Source organism: Perognathus longimembris, chromosome 7 (genome assembly GCF_023159225.1).
Source record: "Perognathus longimembris pacificus isolate PPM17 chromosome 7, ASM2315922v1, whole genome shotgun sequence".
NCBI lineage: Eukaryota > Metazoa > Chordata > Mammalia > Rodentia > Heteromyidae > Perognathus > Perognathus longimembris.
In genome coordinates this window covers 30,453,836-30,465,907 of record NC_063167.1, presented here as the reverse complement: position 1 = coordinate 30,465,907, position 12,072 = coordinate 30,453,836, and the positions used below count along the sequence as shown (strand labels likewise).

Genomic DNA, 12,072 nt, shown 5'->3' with positions numbered 1-12,072 from the left:
ATAGGGAGAATAGTACTGCAATTAGGGGCTGGGACCATGGCCTAGTGGTAAGAGTGCTTGCCTCATATACATGAAGCCCTGGGTTTGATTCCCCAGCACCACATATATAGAAAATGGCCAGAGGTGGCGCTGTGGCTCAAGTGGCAGAGTGCTAGCCTTGAGCAAAAAGAAGCCAGGGACAGCACTGAAGCCCTGAGTCCAAGGCCCAGGACTGGCCAAAAAAAAAGTACTGCAATTAGTTTAACAGTTTTGTAAGTCTGGCCTAGCTATAGAGGCACTCCTGTGCATATGATCTAGACTTCTACACCTTGGTCCTAGGTGCATCCTCCTCTTTCCATGCTACCCAGCAGTTCCACTCACAGAGAAACACAGTAATGCCCATATCTAAAGGATTCACTGACTACAAACACCAAGGACATAATACTACTAAATAATTTTCTGTTTTCATCTCACCAGATCTTCCAACGTTTTCCAAGTAACTATTTCTTCCATTTTGAAGCCCTTTCTCTCTCTGAATTTGATTCTCTTCTTGCTGCAGCTGCTTTTTATGTAATGCGAAGGACTGAACCAAGCGCCTTATGTATATTACACTAGGCAATTGTTCCACCACTAAACTATGCTCCTGGCTCTGGCAATTGTTTGACTGTTCACGAGTGTGTTGATACACTGTTAGCTCTTTCTGCCAAGTCAAGATTTCCATACCCATGGATCCAATTACCTTATGGATGTCCCACAAAACAGCTCCAATTATATATATCCAAAGTTGGTCTCCTCACTTCCTTGTATCTTTCATCCCCATTTAGTGGCTAAGAGATGAATGTTGGTTCTAAAGACAAGAAACCTAGGTTCTAATGCCAGGTTGTTATCCCAGGCAGAAAAGTTCAAGATTCCTTATTTATTATTAGTCACTCTATGGTCTTTTGTTTCTCCATTAAATCTATGAAGTCTAAACTCCTGAAGGACCATTAGATATGACACTTGTTTTAACTTGCAAACCTATTTCTACTCTGAATTATTTTTAATTCCTTGAACATAACAGGTACACTGTATATGCTGTACTTTTGAAGAACATTCTTTTTCCTAAGCTAAACTCCATTCTTCCATACCCAGCAAAATGCTTGCTGCCTTGTGTCTATATTTCATGCTTGAGCTCACACATCTCCCGGTCTTTGAGAAGGGAAGCTGAATTAGGTGTCCCTTCCCTGAGGGTAGAACCTGTCTTGGTCACTACTATATTCCCAGTGGCAACATATGATCTGGACGTAGACTTTGTGATGATTGAAAGAAAGAAACAAGCAAAGACAAAAGATGGTTTCCAGGAGGGTATATTACACAGGTCTGAGTGCAAGAAATGGTAAACTGCTATGTTTGCTTTAAAAACTCATCTGATGCCAATGACAAGTCCTGATGCTTTTGATGGACCCCCGGGTCCTGGCCCCTCCAAAGCAGGCCGGGCCCAGTTTCTTGGGTGAGGGGGAAGGCTCTGCAAGGAACATCATGCCTCCTGTCACCCGAGGCATCAGGCACTTTGGTAATGCTCAGCTCTGCTTTTTCTCCTGGTGCACGTTCAGTCGCCCATAGCCAGCTTTGGCTGGGGACATCACAAAGTGGATGATGGGCCAGCCCGAGTGCACTGGGTGGCTGTGGCTGTCTCTCTGGCCCAGAAGATAGGTTTTTAGGGTGGGCTGTGGCTGTGGCTTCCAAATCCTGGGGATTGGCTTGTCCACCTGTCATTGCTGTCTTTCTGCTTGGGGATGCCATGTCTGGGCCCTCAATAAGGAATTTCCAGGACCATGCGCCTTGCTTCCCAGCGGTGGAGAAAGCAGTGGAGTAACTGGTGGGGACAAGTCCTGAAGAGCTGGGACAAAGTGCCGATAGTGCCTGGGTGTGGTGCTGGGCCTTCCAGCAGCCTTCCGGGGGGAGGGAGTCAGTGGGTCTAGACCCACCCAGGGAGGAGACCGGCAAGCACGAGCTGGCACCCTCCTCAAAGGCTTGTGAGCTTCCAAGCCTCCTCTGAGGGACATCAGAACCTTCTATTTTGGGAGGCGTCAGTATGACCCCTGTCAGCAGGACCGGGACCACTGGATCCTGGTTCCTCAGGTCCCGGGGCAACAAGGAGTCCTCTTCTTCACGCTCTCCTGCTGCTCCAGGAGTCTGGCCCACTTCTGAACGCGATGCCAATCCTGCCTCCTGTCCACCTCGGCCGTTCTCAGACTCCTCATCAGTATCATCCTCTGAGGAGTCTACCTCACGGATAGCTTCTTGCTTTTGCAGCGATTCTCGTCGTTCAGCCCGGTCTTGCCGGAGGGTGCCTAAGGCTCGTGAAGGCGCGGGCTGCAGCACGCCCTTGCCAGGCATTGCTCCTTTTCCAGACAGCATTGCCCTGGTCCCAGCTATGTCCAGAGGACTGGCCTCCCTGGGTGGCAACTCCTTCTTGAGCTCACAGTGGGGCAGGTCAAGACTATGCTTTCGAGAAGGGGCTAACTTCTTCTCAGAAGCAGCCAGTGCAGCTGCAAGTTTCTCAGCGGACTGAACCCTCTTAAGTAATGGGGAGCGGGGTGGTTCTGCACTCTTGGGCCGAGAGAGTTGCCTGCCTAGTGGAGGAGACAAGTGAAGTTTTGTGGGAAAGGCCTGGGCACCATGACCAGACAGGGGTGATGGAGACCGCTGAGGTGAAACTGCTTGTGGAGGTGGAGAAGGGGTGTGGGCCAGTGGTGACAGAGGTATGCTGCCTGCTGACTTGCGCCGTGGAGAGCGGTACTGGCGTTGAAGCTTGGGTGCCAGACCATGTAGTGAGCTGGGCCGCGTGTGCCCAGAGCCAGCTGGGGAACCAGGGACGCTGGAGCTGGGGGAGCTGCTCTGTGATGAATTCCCTCCCACTTTTGACAGACAGACACACACAGACAGACAGAGGCAGAGCTGTGTTAGCTATTAGAAATGACTGAAGGGCAAAACAGGGCTTAGTCTGGGAATGTCCCAGGACTGTCAGTATTACCCCACCACTGGGCCAGAGACCAGGTTATACAAACAATAAAATAAACCACTCTTCCTATCAGTTCCTCCCGGGATTGCTGATCATTCTGGAGTGGGTTCGAATTGATTAAGAGAGTAGGACCTGAAGAAAGCCCGGGCACTTTCCTACTTCCCAGGGAATGGTCTCAGATCCTACAGGGGCCCGCCATACCTGAGTGCACAGCGTCGGGGGTTACCCGATACCCCTGAGTGGGAGATCGAGGAGAAAGACTGTGGCCATGTGTGGGAGAGCCCGGCCCACTCTCTCCTGATGACAAGGAGCGGTTGAGGGAAGAAAGGCTGCGGCTGGTGTGCAGCAGGGAGGCTTGTTTGGTGATCTTCCGGAACAGGGAGCTTTTTTTCCTGATGCAGAGGTAAGGTGTAAGGTAGAGTTGAGGTACAGGAAACAGCACAATCTAGGTACAGGACTCACAAGCACATGCAAGCACCCCGTTCCTCAGAAGATCTTTGTATCAAGCTCAGCTCACCTTTCTTGTCCCTCCTTGCCCCGGCTCCGCTTGCTCCTTCTGGCCATCTTGGCCTTGTAGCTGCCTTTCCGTGCTGGCCCCACTTTAATTGAGGTGTTCTCCAGGGGAGTTGTTGAAATAGACACCTTGTTTCCACTCTGGAGTAGAGCAAAGCAGAGTATGAGGCTGGACTAAGGTGATGGCTATATTCTTCCCCTGCCTCTACCCTTTGGTATGGCTGCACCCTAGGCAGATTCTGCCTGTGCACCAGCATGTCTGAACAAGACCTATCTTCTCTCTCCTGTGAGAGAGAAATGGCTCTTGTTCACAATGGTTTAGTAGTACAAAGACATTGTTCTCCAGGCCTATCTGCAGCTCAGCAGGTGTGGTGCTGTCTTTTGAAGAAAATCTTCTGACGTGCTATGCCTGAGTTTTGCATGTCCCTGTATCTGCCTTCAGTGTTACATAGGTCTTATTCTCCCACTCCCCATAGCAGGCAACGATCCCAGCACTAACCTTAAGAATCAGCTCTACAACCTCTGTGTGTACCAGCCCATGTACAGGCTCCCCGTTGACATGGGTGATAAGGTCACCCTGACGAAGCCCTGCCTCGCTGGCTGGACCGCCATCTTCCACATGCTATTCCAGGAAGAGAAAAGTTTTTAATCTGGAGCTTAACAAGGAAGGGAAGGGGACGGTTCTGTTCATTAAGTTGAGAGCCTCCTCACTACCACCCTTGACCCCTATGAAGTATGGGCAGTCAGGCTACAGTAAGGGGAAGGTCAAAGAGTGACAGAACTAAGACACAACAACTCTTGCTGGTCAAACATACCCACACCATGTGGTGCACAGTGTAGACATCTGAGTCACCCATGTAGACACGAATGGCTCTCAGGGTAAAGCCATACTTCTTGCCAGCTCGGTGGATGATGATGGGAGGCCTCAAGCTGCCAAGGACCGGCAAGAAGTCCCTGCTTGGAGAAGAATCTCTAGATGATGGATTTGATGACTGGGAGTGCGGGGACATGGGGCTGGCCAATGGAGAACAGGTATGGTGTTCTGGAGGAGGAGAAACCAGGACTTAGTGGATCACAAGCCTTGGCCTGGCAATGCTCTCAGCCTGCTGATCTCAGCACAACTGTAGTCACACACAGAGCCAGAGCTAAGGTACATCTTCCTCACAGCCCCTGACTGCCACACCCTCATCTACTTAGAACATCTCAGGCCTCAGATGGGGGCACTGGTGATAGGGAATGGTAGCTACCATTTATGTATATACAGGCACTATATAAGCTCTTTGTATACATTCAAACATCATGATTATACTAGGAGCTAGCTACTATTGAGTTACTATTAATAGGCACTATTAAAAGATCAAGAGCTTTTAGTGATAGAGATTAGGTATTAGCACTTTGCCTCAAAGTCTGCACTTGTTATACCACACTGCCCTCCCTTCTGGTTATCTCTCCTCTCTCCCCTCTCCTCTCACCCACTCCACACAACACTATACATCTCCAGAGACTCCACTTTCATAATGAAGGGACACACATCTCTCAGACACCTGCTCTTCAACAGGTCTGTTGGGGATACTACACATAGATCCTTGGGCCTGCTCCACAGATTCCCACTATTCTTCCTATGAGTTTTATCCTGGCTCCCATGGCCTTACCTGCAGGAATGAGGAGGGAAAGGGCTGTTGCTGAGGCAGACTTGATCACTTTGTTGACAGGGCGAGTAGTACGCTTCTCTATAGAGTCTCCAGAGAGTAGCCGGTGGCGGGCCCTACGCACAGCCAGGTCACTGATGGCCTTGGCTGTGGTTCCCTCAGCCAGTGGGCTCCCATGACTTCGAGTCTCCACAGCTGTGGGCCCAAGTAAACAGTGCAATGTAACTGGGCCTTCCTCTCTGTAGTAACCTCCAGCCTGGACTGTTGGCCACCCATTAGTTCATACCTGGATTGGAACCTCTGCTCTGGCCAACAAGGTCCTCATCCAGCTTCAGCCGCCGTTCTACTGGCCGTTCAGGGACAGGCCCAGATGCCCCCTCTCCAGATGAGGGTGTCAAAAGCCATATACCCTCCTGCTGCTGCCTCCTGGGAGTGCTGCTGGCTTCCTCAGGGCCCTCAGGGAAGCGAGGCACATCTAGGAGGCCTGAGCAACGGTGTCGGACTGTCATCGGAGGGCTTGAGTCACTCTCTGTGTGAGATGACTCAGACATTGATAGCCGCTTTCGCAATCTGTGAGACAAGGCCCAGGGATGGGGTGGTGAGATAGCCTAGAGTTCCTTAGAGGCACAAAGGAACTGTCCTCCTCAGACATTCCTTCTGGGCTGCCCTTAAAAATGCCACACCACTGCCACCTCCCCAGCATTTCAATTTCTCTCTTATCTGTGACAAGTAATGGCTGTGCTGCCCACCCTGGCGAGCCCTGCATGCTCACATCTCAGGGGAGCCAATCACCCAGCTCCGGTCCCGGCCCTTCAGCCCTGCCAGGCCATCTGAGCGGTCCTCCTTCTCCTCACTTAGGCTGCGCTTGGTCGGGGGTGGTGTTTGACGTTCCTCAAGCAGTGAGAGCCGCTCCATGCTACTGTACACCTGTGGGCAAGGGAGACACATGTGGGAGAGCTGTGACAGACCTGCTTCTCAGGGGACAGAGGTATCTTCTTGCTACCTGAAACCCAGGGATTTAGACGAATCTTTTCCTTTAATTACTACCAGTACCCCCCAGGAAGCAACAGCAGGAGGATAGATTGGTCCTGACACCCCCATCTGGAAAGAATGCACCTGGGCCTATCCCACCTGAATATCTGGAACAGTTAGTTTGCTGGTGGTCTGATTGACCTGGCCTAACCCTAGGCATCTCTTATGTCAGAGATTGGAATGGTTCTAGAAGCATCTGTTGTATGCAGCCCAGTCCTCTCCTCTCCTTCTTCTAGAAGTGGTCCTGTCACCATCATCACCATCTGAACCTGCCCCAGGTGTGTCCTTGTTAGGTCTTCCCCAACCCTCCAGCCTGGGCCTCCTCAGTCGCACCTTGCTAAATCTTGGAGAACAAGAAGAGAATTGGCGGATCTCAAGGCAGCCATCTTCACTCACTTCCTCTTCATCCTCTGAGTCCACATGATGATATCGCTCTGAACGGGCTGGGTAGACACACAGAACAGTTCCTTTCAGAGCCCCTGTTGGTGGCATCCTTGGGATCCTATCAGACCTCAGAAGGTCTGAGAAGTTGCTCCCAATACCAGTATGCACAGGCATTACTGGGCACCAGAAATACTCCACTGTGGCCTTACTGTCAAAGTAGCTGGTATCATCCTCTGACTCCAATTGAGGAATAAATTCAGCCTTCTGGCGAAGAAGTCCTGTCCAGTCCAGACCCGTGAAAAACGGGTGCTGCTTCACCTCATAGGCACCACCTGTGGGCAGGGAGGGCAGAGTAAGAATAAGCTGTGGGGAATGCAGTTTCAGCAAGTCAAGTGATTAGCCAGCCTTTGAGATACTAGGCCTGGAAGCCTTAGCCAAGCACTTCCTTTTGGGCCATAAGGAGCTGGGGCAGCATTTCCTGATCCAGAGGGACTATCAGGATGAATGAAGTCTGCCCTTGTCCTCCTTTTTCAAGTCATGAGAAAGAGGAGCGGGATGGGACTTACCTGTTCCCAGTCTCTCCAGAGGGTTCTGGTGGAGCAGTTTGGAGGTAAGGTCCTGGGCATCTGGGGGCAGTGCATCGTCACCCTCAGGCCACACAATCTCATCTGAGGACATTGTGGGTGAGAAGCAGAAATTGTTGGTAGAGCTAGGAGAAGGTCCCAGGATAGTAAAAGGAAGGGAGCCCAGAATCCCAGCCTTGCCTGGGACCCCAATTCTTTGCACTCCATAGGGAAACCTCTTTCTTCCTAGACCATGGCTTTCTCTTTCATCCATAGTAGGCATTGCACAACAGTGATTTCCTCTGCCCTGAAGCTCCAGCTCACCTGTCTTTATGTTCTAGACACAGGTAGAACTCAAATCCACATGATAGGTAAGTACATATAAAACAAAGGACTGAGAGCCAGAGGTGTGGCTCAAGTGGTAGAGCACTTGCCTACCACATGCAGAGCCTTTAGTTAACACCCCGAGAATTACAAAAAAAAAAAAAAAAAAAAAGACAAACATAGGAATGCATCTACACATAGGACATGAATACAAACAGAACAAGCTCCAAGGGGATGTAGTATATACGTGCATACATACACACAATCCCTATACCCCACAAGAAGCAAGCATACCAAACACATGCAAATTCAGAACAAGAGCTCAAGGCTCTTATAAAGGTGCATGTATCTTATTTGTGGATACAGCTCTTGGCTCCAAAGTAGCCCATGGTTTGGTACCTACCACTGATCACTTGCCCAAAGAGCTCCTCCGGAGTGTCTCCGAAGAAAGGGACACATCCCACCAGGAACTCATACAGGATTATGCCCATGGCCCACCAGTCCACTGGCTTCCCATAGCCCTGACGGAGGATCACCTCAGGTGCTATGTACTCCGGAGTCCCGCACACCTGGGCAGAGAAGTCAGGCAAGCTCAGCATCCTGAGGCAGTTCACTGGCAAAATGGCTGGAGGATAGGAATATACCTATCCCTAGAGCAGAAAAGTCTCTGAATGAACTTACTTCAATTAATAAATAAGATTAACAGGAATCCCAGGGAGCCAGAAGTGGAACTTTTAGAGTGGTAGGTTAGTATATTTCCTAATTAACCAAAGTGTCTAATATTCTCTCTCTGTCAGTCTTGGGGACCTTGAACTCAGGGCCTGAGCACTGTCTCTGGCTTCTTTTTGCTCAAGGCTAACACTCTACTATTTGAACCACAGTGTCACTTCTGGATTTTTCTGTTTATGTGGTACTGAGGAATTGATCCCAGGGCTTCATGAACGCTAGGCAAGCACTCTACCACTAAACCACATTCCCAGCTCCCAAATTAACCTGGAACTACTCTTCCTTGAGTTCTCAACACCCATTTCTGGCATGTGATCCCACAATTAGCTTCCCAATAGCATCCTAAAGAACAGAAACTACCAGTCACAAGACTACCATAAGGACTTTTTTTTTTTTTTTGCCAGTCCTGGGGCTTGGACTCAGGGCCTGAGCACTCTCCCTGGCTTCTTTTTGCTCAAGTCTAGCACTCTACCACTGGAGCCACAGCACCACTTCCAGCTTTTTCTATATATGTGGTGCTGAGGAATGGAACCCAGGGCTTCATGTACATGAGGCAAGCACTCTTGCCACTAGGCCATAGTCCCAGACCCCACAAGGACTTTTTGAGCATCATAACCTGAAATGTCTAATCAGGGAACATCCAGAGGCTACTCAGGAAACTGGGTCATAGCTCAATGGAAATTTGAAAGTAGGTTCCAAGAACAATAGGCCCTAAAACTTTGCCCTTGGCTCAGGCTGGAGGTTCAAGACTGATCTCATATGAAACTCTGCATCAACAGTTATATGACTTATTTTCTCCAAACACTGAAAAAGATAACTTTATATCCATGATTCCTGTGTCTATCATTTTCCAAATGTGCTATTTCAATGAAATTATATTAACACGCAGTCATAGTTATGCATGTGGTTCAAGACCTTATTCTCAGGCCTAGAGTTCAACTTCCCAGGTCTGACCTATCTTTCCTTACCTGTTTATCTAGGAATTCCCGAGCATCTTTTTCAATGTGACCCTCATACAAGTTGGTTGTTAGACTCATGAGGCCAATTTTAGAAAGTCCAAAGTCAGTGAGTTTGATGTGCCCCATAGATGTGATCAGAAGGCTGAGAAATAATAGAGACAAAATGATTCAGTTATTTCATGGTTTCCCACAGTGTTTAGTACTTTCTAAAATCTCCCAGGCCTCTACAGGGTTCTGTGGGACATAAGCAGGAAGAAAAGCAACTATGAAAATAAATAAAAAGCTTTGGCCTTGTATTACCTTCTACCCTTTGTCATAACTCTACTTCTCTGTTGCCCCACCTGAATTCTACACAGGGGGTGGGGGGGGGGTTCCTGTCAGTCAGTGGATGAGAAGACTTTCTTCTATAGAGATCAGCTTGGCCTAAGGCTGTTGCTTTGGCCATCCCTGGTCCCCTCTCCTTAATTTGGGTGGCTCACAATACTCCTACTTGAAAGGAGAAATGGATGCAAAATCTTGTCCCATGTACATTGCTGTCTTAAAAAAAAAGATTTGTTGGGGAAAACTAAAAATCAGATTCCTTTGTATATTCTGCCTGAGCCATTTCATTTTGTGCCAAAGGTTCCATTTTGCTACTCCTTTATTCTAATGATTCCCAAGTCATTGTCACTGGTTTGGACTCGTTCATAAGTTGCATACCTATACAACTGCCACACACTATAAACTCAATCTGTCTAAAACAGTCATGCTTTCCAAGTGGTTCCTCTTCTCAGAACAAAACAATGCTTCTGTCTTCTACTGGGCTCTGTAATGTATGCTTTAAAAATAATCTGGGGGAAATATGCCCTAGTAGCAGAATGCTTGCCGTGTATGCATGAAGCCCTGGGTTTGATTCCTCAGCACCACATATATAGAAAAAGCCAGAAGTGGTGCTGTGCCTCAAGTGGTAGAGTGCTAGCCTTGAGAAAGAAGCCAGGGAGGCCCTGGCCGGGTCAGCCTGCTTTGTACAGTTGCGGTTCCAGCTCCCGAGTCTGGGCAGTGACCCTGGCCAGTCAGTATACTTTTTACTTCCCCAATAAATCCATCTTTTTACTTGAAAAAAAAAAAGAAAAAAGAAAAAAGAAAAAAGAAAGAAGCCAAGGACAGTGCCCAGGCCCTCAGTTCAAGCCTCAGGACTGACAAAAAAAAAAAAAATCTGGGCCCTGGGGTCTAGCATGTGTGAGGCCCTAGGTTCAATCCCTAGAACATATACACACAAAAAGTCTGGCTCCTAAAGATTTTCTATAGTAACATAGCAAACACAGGTATTCTTGCTTTAGAGTACAGAGTAGGAGAACATGACTCTCATTCATATATATATATATATATATGGCAAAAAAGGTCCTATGTTTATTAATCTTGAATATAAAAACAAGCCGAAAGCAAAATTTTTTTTAAAAGCTGTCCTTGAAAGGTCTCTAGAATAGCTAACATAGCAAATGTAAGGAGTATTATCTCATTTAAGAAAGGAGAAACATTGACAAAGCAGTAAAGAATGCTTATGTTCTTCCCAGCTCCCCCATCTTTTCTCTAGCCTATACAGATGCAGGTCTGGAGCAGGAATTGTCTTTTTTTTTTTTTTTTGGTTGGTCTTAGGGCTTGAATGCTTGGCCTGGGCGCTGTCCCTGAACACTTAAACTCAAGGCTAGCACTCTACCACTTACTTGTTTGTTGTTGTTTTTTCCCCAGTCCTGGGGCTTGGACTCAGGGCCTGAGCACTGTCCCTGGCTTCTTTTTGCTCAAGGCTAGCACTCTACCACTTGAGTCACAGAGCCACTACTGGCCATTTTCTATATATGTGGTGCTGGGGAATCGAACCCAGGGCTTCATGTATACAACAAGGCAAGCACTCTTGCCACTAGGCCATATTCCCAGCCCCACCACTTTTTTTTTTTTTTTTTGCCAGTCCTAAAGCTGAACTCAGGTTATGGCAATGGTCTTTGCATATGGAGTGGTCACAGAGATACACACACAATGAGCATTGGCTCCTACCCACCATTCTGGGATAGACACAAATATTCTGTGCTTTCCTCATGCCTGTAATCGTAGCTACTCAGGAGGCTGAGATGTGATGATAATTGTTCAAAGCCAGCCTGTGCAGGAAAAATCCTGAGACTCTTATCTCCAATTAACCCCAGAAAACCGGAAGTGGTGTTGTGGCTCAAAGTGGTAGAAAGCTAGCCTTGAGCAAAAGAGCTCAGGGACAGAGGTCAGGCCCTGAGTTCAAGCCCCACAACCAAGAAACAACAACAACAAACAGGGAGAACTAGACAGTGAATCCTGATTATAAGCATACTTATCAGGTTTGAGGTCACGGTGCACAATGCCGTAGTTGTGTAGGTATTCCAGGGCCAGAACAGTTTCGGCAAAGTATAGACGCACCATGTCCACAGGAAGGGCCCCGATGTTTTTCAGCAGAGTAGCACAGTCTCCTCCTACAACAAGTCCAGACTATCATGAGGGAGAGATTAATTTTTCTGCTCTAGCTAGGTTAGTCCTCAGTCCCTGAGGAGGTAGCTGCTAGATAACACTGTTAACTCTTAGCATATATCCATTGAATGGTAGTTTTGTTTTGCTTCAACTTAAGCCTTAGAGGGAAAAAAAGGTAGTCTTTGGGAGCTACATACAACAGTGAGAAGGTAAGAGAAGGGCCACTGCAAAATCTGCTGCTCCTTAGTAGAGCTCTGCCCAGAGCTGTTCTTCTATTCCATTCCCGGAGCTGTTCTTCTATTCCATTCCCATAACATTTTGAGTGGCTTTAAGGGATGTTCCCTTCTTAAGCCATCAATCAGAGCAATTGCTTCCCTTTCTTCTCAGGCCAAGATACAATCTGCCATGTACCCCAACTTGAGCTTTTGTGGCTTAGCTTCCTAACCTTTTGTTCCTGTCTGATTGCCAAG

General features: G+C 48.2%; 1 protein-coding gene across 4 annotated transcripts in view; it reads right to left on the bottom strand.

Moving 5' to 3' along the window:
• Positions 1-1,309: 1,309 nt before the first annotated feature.
• The window catches only part of Mast2 (microtubule associated serine/threonine kinase 2), a 126,380-nt gene continuing 115,617 nt past the window's right edge, over positions 1,310-12,072 (bottom strand). For 3 of the 4 annotated variants that reach the window (XM_048351206.1, XM_048351207.1, XM_048351209.1), the window contains 14 exons: positions 11,469-11,607; positions 9,143-9,275; positions 7,852-8,017; positions 7,128-7,229; positions 6,771-6,893; positions 6,511-6,620; positions 5,918-6,072; positions 5,432-5,715; positions 5,149-5,340; positions 4,312-4,538; positions 3,996-4,118; positions 3,501-3,637; positions 3,185-3,375; positions 1,310-2,879 (listed from right to left, as the gene is read on the bottom strand). In XM_048351206.1, coding sequence (XP_048207163.1) covers positions 1,363-2,879; positions 3,185-3,375; positions 3,501-3,637; positions 3,996-4,118; positions 4,312-4,538; positions 5,149-5,340; positions 5,432-5,715; positions 5,918-6,072; positions 6,511-6,620; positions 6,771-6,893; positions 7,128-7,229; positions 7,852-8,017; positions 9,143-9,275; positions 11,469-11,607 — 3,599 coding nt within the window. In that variant the 3' untranslated portion in view covers positions 1,310-1,362. The remainder of the gene's footprint in view (positions 2,880-3,184; positions 3,376-3,500; positions 3,638-3,995; positions 4,119-4,311; positions 4,539-5,148; positions 5,341-5,431; positions 5,716-5,917; positions 6,073-6,510; positions 6,621-6,770; positions 6,894-7,127; positions 7,230-7,851; positions 8,018-9,142; positions 9,276-11,468; positions 11,608-12,072) is intronic. The other variant, XM_048351208.1, reaches the window with a different exon arrangement.